Source organism: Dipodomys ordii, unplaced genomic scaffold, assembly GCF_000151885.1.
Source record: "Dipodomys ordii isolate 6190 unplaced genomic scaffold, Dord_2.0 Scaffold9, whole genome shotgun sequence".
NCBI classification, from domain to species: Eukaryota; Metazoa; Chordata; class Mammalia; order Rodentia; family Heteromyidae; genus Dipodomys; species Dipodomys ordii.
Window position 1 is genome coordinate 1,610,157 of NW_012267225.1, and position 10,987 is coordinate 1,621,143.

Here is a 10,987-nt window from a genome sequence, read left to right on the forward strand (position 1 = left end):
TCCTTCCTGTACTAGTTAGGTTTCAGCTCCATGAAGTCATTCAGGGGTCCACATTACGTTATTTTATTGCCTTGTGGGAAAGTGAGGGGTCTCTCCCCAAAGGGATTCCAGTTGCTCTGACCTCACGTCCAAGTATTCTTCTAAGTGTAGTGTTGGACTTGATCACTTCTACAGACAGAGCCACCCCTGTGAGAATAAGATCCCTTGAGGACTTCCCCACTCCCAGCCTGGCCAGGACCTCATTCTCTCTTTCTCCTTCTACTTCAGGTTCTATGACGAGATCAGGACGCCCCTGCTTTCCGACATCCACATTAACTATCCCCCTGCCTTAGTAGAGCATGCCACCAAAACCCTGTTCCCCAACTACTTCAATGGCTCCGAGATTGTCATTGCTGGGAAGCTAGTGGACAGGAAGTTGGATCAGTTGCATGTGGAGGTCACTGCCAGCAACAGTAAGAAATTCCTCATCCTGAAGACAGACGTGCCTGTGGAGCCTCAGAAGGTAGGGAATGACATCACAGGAAGCCCTAGGCCCAAGGGTGACGGTGAAGAGGACTCCAACCACATCGAGCGTCTCTGGAGCTACCTCACTGTGAAGGAGCTGCTGAGCTCCTGGTTGCAGAGCAATAACAGACAGGAGAAGGAACAACTAAGGCAGAAGGCCCAGGCTCTGGCCATGAGCTACCGCTTCCTCACCCCCTTCACCTCCATGAGGCTGAGGAAGCCAGACCTTCACACAGACACACTGGACGACCCCCGAGGCATGTCTGCAGTGACAGGGCCTGAAACGGTGGTGCAGAGCCTGCAGGGAACGGGCATGCAGCCAGGTAATGCGGACCTGATGCCGGTGAGCCTTGCTGTTGGGTTTAATGCCTTCTAAGGCCATGGTAGCAGGAAGATGTATTACTACTACTACTACTACTATTACATCATCATCATCATCATCATCATTATTATTATGTGTTGATACTAGGGCTTGCATTAAGGGCCTGGGCATTGTCCCTTAAGTTTTTCACTCAAGGCTGGTGCTCTACCACTTGAACCACAATTTCCCTTCTGGCTTTTTGGTGGTTAATTAGAGATTTATGGACATTCCTATGTGGGCTGGCTTTGAATCACTATACTCAGATCTCAGTGTATACTTATCTCTTAAGTGTATACTTCTTTATTTATAGAAATAGGGTTTTAAAACAATCATATTTAAAAGAAATCCACATTTTCACATTCACTGCCGGTGAGTTCCTGACAGGCAAGAACTATTTTTTTTTATATAAACAGGTACCCTAGAGGCAGTGCATAGCCTTCTGGGACTCTCTTAGATTATTGCACTGGTATTGTTATAAACTAGCTCTCAAGAACAATGACAAAAATGGAAGCTGGCTGAGAAATGTTGCCCAGTGAAGTAGGCACATCCAATCAACTCCAGCCATAATAGAGGATGCAGAGATGAATAAACACACATGTTTGCTTTTCAGTTTCTTATATTTTAACTTTTTCAGAATTGCATTGCTGTGAGTGCATGCTAGAGGAAGGGTGTGAGGAGCAGATTCTGGATTTATGGAGCCTTGAGAAGCAGCCCCAGTCTCAGTGACACCTGACAGGGGAACCATCTGGGAAAGGCAGAGGAGAATGGCAGCCGTGACAAAGCAGAGTCTTTGGTTCTCAGTATGCATGTGTGGATAGTAGCAAGGGTTTTGTGTATAGCTCTGCTAGGGGGTTCTGTGAAGTGTCCATTTCCTAGAGCAGGGGACTGGAGCAGCCAGGTCTTCTAGGCCAACTTCACACAAAGGCTATGTTGGTCATTCCTACCCTGCCTGCGCACCTCTCTCCTCCAGTCAAATATGCAGTCTTAGGCAATACCAAGAATCCTACAATTATCAGACGTCCTCTCTGACCTATGAGGGGTTAGACCTGGAAATGCATCGACAACTTCAGGCCCTAATGTAGAAGGGACACACAATCCCTTGGTGTTTTTAAAGAGAGTAGAGCTTGACTTGGCAAAGCCAGGGGGCTTTCATCCTGGTTAAAACCAAGCTGCAGGAGGCTGTTCCTTCCCGTCTCAAATCCACGCAACATCCAGGAATAAGTGGCCTTTTGAGAAATGTCTTGATTATATGTCCACAATTCAGCTCTAATGCTAGGAGAGATCCAACACAAATGATATAAGACCCAAAGACAAGTAAATAACTCATTGATGGCTCGAATGAGCTTTTTGGTTTGGGTTTTGTGTTTTCATGTTTTGTTTTGAGACAGAGAGCCTCACTGTAAAGCTCAGGCTAGCCTCAAACTTTTGCTTCAGCCTCCTGAGGGCTGGAATTACAAGTGTGTCCCACACATGAAAGGAGTTTTCTGAAATAAGATTTTCCTGAAGCATCAGTAATCACACAAGATAATTCTTGGCTTTCTTTAAGCTCTGATGATGTTTTAATCGTCCTTTGAAATTGTTGAAGGTGTTTTGATTCTTCAAGTTAGTACACTATTTCTAAAAGCATCTATAACCCACTCATGTCAACTTGATCCTCCTCTTTAATAACAACAGTGTCCTCTTCCTTCTCCATTTTAGAACCTTCACTCAAGAAGCCACATGACCCAAGAATTAAAATCTCTAAAACCTCAGGTAATTAGAGGCGTATGGCTGTAAGAATGGGAAGAAAGGGGTATTGGGGGAGGAAATCATCAAGACTTAGCTGAAACCAGTTCAAATATATCTCTCAGGAAAAAAAGCATCACATTCCTGGCATATATATTCCTGTGCTAGGAAGGTCATCGCTAAGCTAGTGCATCTACACTGTGGAGACAACACCCCCAAGCAGCCTGGAAAGAACCCTGGGACAAAAAGAGATAGGGTGCAAGCATACTTGGAACAGTATTGAGTTTAAAAAAGATGTGTATAGGATCCCAGTATCTGGTGTCACATTTTCTTAAGTGGTGTTAGAAAACACAAGTATCTGGAGTGACAGGCTGGATTTTTCATTTTGGTTGTTTTTGAGTTCTTGACTTGAAGAAGGAAAAATCAGATTAAAAATCATCCTGGGATTATCGTTAAAATCTGGCTGGAAAAGCAACCTACAGGGGCTGGGTTTTATTCTCCCAGTATCTGCATCTTCCCTTCTAAGTGTTTAGTGTTGCCTGTCTCTTGATGTACTGTACAGTAAGTTCATAAAGGGAATGTTCTTGGGATGAGCCATGGTGGGGAGGCGGAGACTCAGTCTCCATGGACAGAATGTGATTTCTTCCTCCACATGTGCTTTGTGGAATGCAAGCCAACCTTCCTTTTGGATACTTCCCGCAGTAATGACTTTTGGACTGTACTTCACAGTTCTGGAAAAAGCAACATTTTCCCTTGTAAAATATGTGGATGATTTGAGCAGAAGTGGTGTGGTTAGTAATTCTCGGAGAACTGTCAGATAAATTATTCAAAGAGAGCCAAAACTATAGATGAGAACTTTGTCTCCCCTGGGTGTTATCTTTCCCCCTATCACCAAAAGACAGATTGTATTATATTTCTTCATTCACAGGGAACTTGTGGAGCTAAGGTGTTCTTCCAAGAGACTCCAGGAGTAATCAGTGGTTTCAGCAATTACAAGACATGAATTAGCTTGAGAAAACTGAGCAAATGGAGTTTCTCCTGACCCAACCCGCCACCCCACACTTCTGCACAGACATACTTATACTTTAGAGGCATTCTGGAACTTGTTCTGTTTGGCATGATAACAAAACGGAAGTGAAATATTGGGAAATATCTGGTGTATGTAGAAAGAGGTGAAGCTGTCCTTCTTTATCAGAGAAGAGACAGAATCAGGGCCAGATGAATTTCATGGTCTCATCTGTGTTGGAAAATGGAAACCAATAGTTGGTATGACACAAAGGGCCCATGTCATCATTGATTGTGCTACATGATTTTCTAGTAATTTTTATGTCCTGCTTGTTGCTGCCTTGAAATAGGAATGATCATTAGTGGCTGAATATGAGGACTGCATATGACTGCTGCTATGAATGTTTGTGAGACTGTCTATGGTTTCCTGGGAACAAAGTAGGAATCCTCATTCTATTTTTCAGTAGTACTGGGGATTAGACTCAGAGTCTCATGCTTGATAAGCAAGTACTCTACCACCCAGGTCATGTTCCAGCACTTTTGCTTTAAGTTATTTTTCAGATAGGGTCTCAGACTATGATCTACCTATCTCCATCTCCTGAGTAGCTTGAGATTACAGTCATAAACCACTATATCTAGCTTGTTTTTGGAGATTGGTGGAGGGATTCTCATTCACTTTTACTTTTCTGCAGGTCAGCTGTGACCCATAGTCCTCCTATCTCTTACCAAGTATCTGGAATTACAGGCATATTCCTGGCTCGTCCTCTAGTTAAAAAAGAGTCAATGACAAGGAGAAACCACGTAGAAAATAGAAAATTGTGGACTCAGTGGTAGTTGAGAGCATTTGATGATATTTCTCTTCCCTTTTTATATATACCTCTTGCCTCTCAAAGCTTAGGTGTCAATGTTTAATTTTGTTTTGATGAAAAGACCATTGTCCTTGAATTTAGAAGACCTGAAGTCAACATTTACTTTACCATGTAACTTCCACACATCTTCTGCATTTAAAAATCAGGGATACAATTCCTATGGGATTGTGGTTAGAATTCAATAAATAATCCATGTGAAAATAGAAGTCAGTACTTACACTTAGAAGGCAGCCAATCAATACTTGTCTTTTTCTCTCCTTTCCTTCCCCTTCCCATCAGTGGATGGAGATCCTCATTTTGTTGTGGACTTCCCCTCGAACAAACTCACTGTCTGCTTTAACATTGATGGAGAGCCCGGGGACATCCTACGGCTAGTCTCTGATCATATGGACTCTGGTAAGTTCCGAATGAGGACCAGGGAGGAGTTATACCATCCTCTGCCCTGCAAATGAATGGTCAGTTCATTAGAGATGTGTCCTAGATGCTCAGAGAAGATTCTAACTAATGACTGAGAGGACACCAAATGGTTCCTGGACCTGGGGTCAGACAGACACATTCAGACCCATGCCTTATAATTTGTGTGGCTTGGGCACATACCTTAGGAACTATAGTGCTCTCGTGAGACACAGAGGTAGTAATGAGGATGATTCTGTTGGTCTCATAGGGCTATATCCAATAAAGTAAGGAATGAACATGGAAAAGTTTCATAAACACCCAGTGCTATAGATATTCATGACATATTGTCGCTGTCCTTCCATCCAGTGGAGAGCCAGAATCCTGAGTTTGGGATCTCAGTTACTTTGTGACTCAGATGAAAAGCTCAGATGTTAACCATACAGCTCTATGTGCCATGAATATGTACAAAAGGAGCTTGGTCCTGTGGGTCTGTATGGGGGGGGAAAGGGGAGGAAAAGATTGAAGACAGAAAATGTTCTTCAAGTCCAATGCAGGTATCACTGATGGGGGACCACCTATGGACAACCACGCAGCACAGCTGTGAGGATAGCTTTGGAGTAGACCTTCTGGTATGTCTCCGTGCTAAGAAGGTCAGGTTGCAGAGATTGACTCAGTGGGTGACATGTATGTATAGATGATGTTATTATATGAGGTTTGATCCTAGGATCTCCAGAATCAACCATATTGTTCTCTTGCAAATGTTTCTAATTTCCAAGGGTATAGAAAAGACTAGAGACTTAACTGTGGCCCTCCCTGGTTTTAACCATGACAGAAACCTTTAGCCAGAAAGTGCCGTTTTAATAACTACTGTTTTTTCCCTTTTGCCCTCTGAGGAGTGACAGTCAATGGAGAGTTGATTGGGGCCCCAGCTCCTCCAAATGGTCACAAGAAACAACGGACTTACTTCCGTACCATCACCATTCTCATCAACAAGCCACAGAGGTCTTACCTGGAGATCACACCAAACAGGGTCATCTTGGATGGTGGAGACAGGCTGGTCCTCCCCTGTAACCAGAGTGTGGTGGTGGGGAGCCGGGGGCTGGAGGTGTCTGTGTCTGCCAATGCCAACATCACCGTCACAATCCAGAGCACCATTGCCTTTGTCATCCTTATTCACCTCTACAAAAAGCCAGCACCCTTCCAGAGAAACCACCTGGGCTTCTACATCTCCAATAGCAAAGGCCTTTCCAGAAACTGCCATGGACTGCTGGGTAGGCAGCTCTCACCCTCACCTTGAATTTAGATGACAGGATGAGATTTTCCAACATGAAACCCCCGCACTGCCATTGTTGTTTGCTTGATTGAAAACCTCAGCAGGAATGTGGTCCTTGCATGTACAATCATCCCTCAGTATCTGCTGGAGCTGTGGTCCCAGGATCCCTGAAAAATACCAAAATCCAAGGAGACTTATGATTAAGACAAAATGGTGTAGCTTTTGGGAAAAAATGCTACATACATCCTTCCATATGCCTTAAATCATCTTTGGGGAACTTTCATACCTGGTACCATGTCAATACTCTGCAAATTACTCTTGTACTGATACTGTTTAGGGAATAATATCAAGGAAACAATTCTGTATATAATCAATACAGGCAAATTTTCCCCCAAGTATTTTCAATCTGCAATTTCCTGACCCCACAGATACAGAATCTGTGGATATTAAAGGCTGATGTCTGAAGCCTAGCACCCAAACAAGTGGATACCTTTCCTACAAGACATCTGCATTGCTGTGACCAGCAGGCAGGCCATGCTGGCTGACTTTTTTTAACACGCAATTTCATGTGGGCACCTTGCCCAGAAGTAGCCAGCAAGTCATTGCCAGGGCTCTATTTAGAAGGCAGGATTTCCTGGCACTTGACCTAGGTACATCTTGTCTGCCTGACTGCCAAGCACGAGCTCCATTTTATAACTGTACATCTGTGCTCCTTTGACCTGAGCAATGTCCTCACTTAGCCTGGAGAGATCTGGGGCTGAGCATTAGGAATGAAGGGAAACAACTGCTTTCCATACCCCACCCTGGTAGACACATCACCTAGATTGTGTGAAGAGTACCCATAACCAGGGAGGAGAGGGAAAACACCTGACCCTAAGCTCTAGTCATCTGTGCCCTGTTGTCCTGGGTCAGTAGAAGACTGCAGTGGGTTCCATTTGTTGATTAGGGGAATGCCCTATATTAGCAATGAGGAAGAAGTGGCTTCCAGAAGTGCTGGACCATTGTGAGAAGCTCAGCTCTCTCCTCTCACCATGCCCAGGGTCCATCACTGGGCTGAAAGATGTGTGAATGCCTCTGTGCCTCCAGAAAGAATCCCAGCCAGGACTGTATTAGTGCAAAGCCTTCACAGCATCGATACCATTGATGCTAGATTGCAGTCATCTGTATTTAACACCAATGTCTTTTTTGATCCTGCCAGGTCAATTCCTGAACCAGGAGGCCAAACTCACAGAGGAATCTACAGCATACAGCAGAAATCATACAGTCAATCCTCTCCACCCTCAGGCAGGAGGAGGAACATCCGAAACTGTTCTAAAGGTGAAAGGGCACCATGTCCCAGTAGTCTGGAAACAAAGGAAGATTTACAATGGGGAAGAGCAGATAGACTGCTGGTTTGCCAAGAACAATGCAGCCAAGCTGATCGATGGGGACTATAAAGACTACTTGGCAGCTCATCCATTTGACACAGAAACGACATTGGGGATGTCCAGGAGATCTGAAACTGGCAGCCATAAGGATGGGAGTCCATGAAAGGGAGGTGGCTTTGGGGACACTGCAGTGCATACAGCTCTTCTTGTTGCTTGTGTATGCCTCAGCTCTTGCATTAAGAGGCGCTGCATAGCCTTCCCGTGGTGGAGAGGAGATCTAATGTCTGCTTGAGCATGGATTAGGAGCAGAAAGTTTGAGTGAATCTATTTCCTTCTCTTTCTTCTTCCTCTTCCTCTCTTCCCTCAGTTCCCCCTTTATGGTAGAGAAAAATGATAATGCCAAGGAAAGAAAGCTCATAGTTAAAAGCAAGAGAATTTATATCTTCAGACATCTGGCTTGCCCATCTCATACCTGATTAGAATTCTTCCTGGTGAATCAAGCTTGCTGCAAAATTTGCTCTGTAGAAATGGCCAAGTTTGGATGTTCTGTTTTGTGCCTTATGCCCACACATAGCAATTTTTCTTTCTAGTACTGTTTCATTTTCCAGATGTGTGGCCAACCTCTTCCTTCAAGAACCCTTCCCTGGAGTCCAGGACACTGGTCATGCAAACAGCATATAAATTGGGTCATTGAAAATGATTGGCTCTTTTCTTAGAAGAGGATTTTTTTTTCTGCTGTGGAATCATGTCCTTAAAAATTATTTTTTCCTGGGCTGGGAAGGTGGCTCAGTGGTAGAGCGCTCGCCTTGTATGCCTGAGGCCCTGGGTTGGATTCCTTAGCACCATATAAGCAAAAAGAAAAAAAAAAGCTGGAAATGGTACTGTGGCTCAAGTGGTAGAGCACTAGCCTTGAGTTGAAGAGCTGAGGGACAGCGCCCAAGCCCAGAGTTCAGGCCCAACGAACAGACCCCCCAAAAATTATTTTTTCCTTTAGAAATATTGGTTAAAAATAGAAAACTACATCCTAGATACCAATGTCTTTTCTAAGAGGCTTTGTAGAACACTTGACTTTGCTGGTAATTGTTCTCCAATTGATTTCAATAAGCTAAGTGTTTGTTTTTTGTTTTATTTTTATAGGTTGTGGGGCCTGAACTCTGGGTCTGGGCGCTGTCCCCCATTTCTTCAGCTCAAGGCTAGCACCCTACCATTGAACCACAGTGCCACTTCCGGCTTTTTTTTTTATTTATGTGGTGCTGAGGAATCAAACCCAGGGCCTCAGGCATGCAAAGCAAGCACTCTACCACTGAGCCAATTTCTCAGCCCAAGCTAAGTGTTTTTAATGAAAGTCACCCCATGTGGATGGCCATACTGCCTGGTCTTGGTGCTTGAGAGCAAGCCAAACTGAATGACAAATCTTAAGCAAGATGTTCTAAAGCCTTTCCCATAATTTTCTCCAGGAAATGGCTGACCACAGTGTTGATATGGGAGGTAGGGTGCACAAGTGAGCCCATCAACCTACCTATAGGAATTTTGAATCCACTTGTTTATTCTCAGCAAGGAGACTGCTTATGCATAGAAAATCTAAAAAGACTTCCCACATCTCAGATGTCCAAAAGCTAGGAAATCAGAGTGAGCAACGGGCTTTGGTTCTGGAACTTGCACAAATCTGATCTGTTAGGAAAAGATGAAAATAAAGGGGAGGGAGAGGGCTGCAAAAAGTCAGTGAATGATGACTTTATTTTTTAAAATGAGGCTGCTGATGGTCCCTCCGCCTCCATTCTCGCCCTCTTTCCTGGTCACTGCTTTGCTGTGTCTTCTCAAAGCCATGTGTGAGGTGCCTGGTAGGAAGCAGATGGACCCCGGGTTTGGTGGGGCCAAGCAGCAGGAAAAGCAAGAATGTGGTCAGCGGAAGAGTATTCTGATGTGGGCCAGAGAGGAAGGCTTTCAAGCTGTCCTCACTTGTAGCTTTTACCCTTGCAAAATGCCAGGCAGCTTCTCAATGGAATGGGAAGGCATGCTTAGCACTTGGAGAGAGATCGGCACTGAGAGAATTGTTTATCATCCTTACCTTCCCGTGGGAAGCATGGGAGCAGTGAATGACCTCCACATGTTCTTGCTGGACCCAGCAGCTTGGGAAGCCAGTTAGGGCTGGATGTCTGTGGAATCTTTCTGAGTCTCCATCTCTGTTTACTGGGTGAAGCCACCAGGACATGGCCCATCAGCTATGTTATTATGTGTCTAACTCCTGTCCTCCCAATCTCAGTTGTCTGTTTTCATGCCAAAAGTTCGAAGATGACCATCCCATACTGCTGACAGATGTTCCATATTTTAGGGCTCAGAGAAAGGAGGAACTGGATCCAGGGATAGCCAGTTCTGGGCCTGGTCTGGCTCCCTGGGTCATTCCTATTATATAAATCTCAGCTGGGCAGATAGACAGCCCTGCAGCTGAGAGGCCAGTCCTCTAAGGCACACTTGAAGCAAGGATATGTTGTTCCAGGTGTTGGCCTTGCTCTGTGGGAGGAGGATATTATTAGTCAAAACTAGTTACTATGATTCCACTTCTACTTCAATAGGGTATCCATTACTAGCTCTTAAATTCAGAAAAAAAGTGAACCAAAAAAGTATCAAAGACTATGTTTTATTTTAATAAGTTCTGTGTTTACTTAAGACATAGACTACTTTTCTTTTACCTGTCCTGTGGTTGTAAATCTCCTCTCCAACCCTTTTCTCTCTCACTTTTCAAAAACATTGTTAAATTTTCTGTTTTAGTTGGAAACATATCTGTGAATACTGAGTCCCATTCCAATGTTATACTAGAGACATTTTCATTGACTGAAAAATGGAGTGGTGTTTTTTTTTAATCAGTCCTGTGTGTTCTGGCTAGTAAGCTGTCTAAAGCAAATGCACAAGAAAGAATTCTCAGTGGGGAAACTGAGGCACAGGGCAATTGAGTGATGTCCCTAAATTCCATAAAAGGATTAGAGCATAGCTAAGATAAATCAGTAGGATTCATCATTGTAGTTTTGACATTTTACTATCTGGTTAATCATTTATTTTCCTTAAGCATATATACCACACACACACACACACACTTAGTGTGTATACACTAAATGAGTAATTGAAAGGAATTAAGAAAGCAATTTGAAATTAGAGTCACTAAATCTCATTGGTATCATCATAGCTAATGCTAATGTGTCATAAGGGACTAACTGGGATCTTGAGCTAGCCATTTCTCTGGCTTCCAATCACCTCCCTGTCTGATGAAGAAAAGCCTTTGAGTAGGTCACCTTTAAATGTCTACTCATTACAAGCTTCATGTTTCCACAAATAATATAAACAGTCCCCACACACCTCTGTAAGGTACTTTATCTCCCACCATCTGACTCTTTGATAATTTACCATTCAAGCCACAGAGAGGGGGGCAATTGGGAGAATTAATCATTCCAGTTCTCTGTCAGAGCCAGGCAGCCATCCTGAGGATGAAGGG

The 10,987-nt window shown here is 43.9% G+C and overlaps 1 protein-coding gene across 1 annotated transcript in view; it reads left to right on the forward strand.

The window, feature by feature from the left end:
* Window positions 1-8,255, forward strand: part of Itih5 (inter-alpha-trypsin inhibitor heavy chain family, member 5) — a 66,941-nt gene extending 58,686 nt beyond the window's left edge. Inside the window, exons 10-14 of the mRNA XM_013009414.1 lie at window positions 268-827; window positions 2,564-2,617; window positions 4,744-4,860; window positions 5,754-6,131; window positions 7,332-8,255. Coding sequence (XP_012864868.1) covers window positions 268-827; window positions 2,564-2,617; window positions 4,744-4,860; window positions 5,754-6,131; window positions 7,332-7,663 — 1,441 coding nt within the window. The 3' untranslated portion in view covers window positions 7,664-8,255. The remainder of the gene's footprint in view (window positions 1-267; window positions 828-2,563; window positions 2,618-4,743; window positions 4,861-5,753; window positions 6,132-7,331) is intronic.
* The last annotated feature ends 2,732 nt before the right edge of the window (window positions 8,256-10,987 follow it).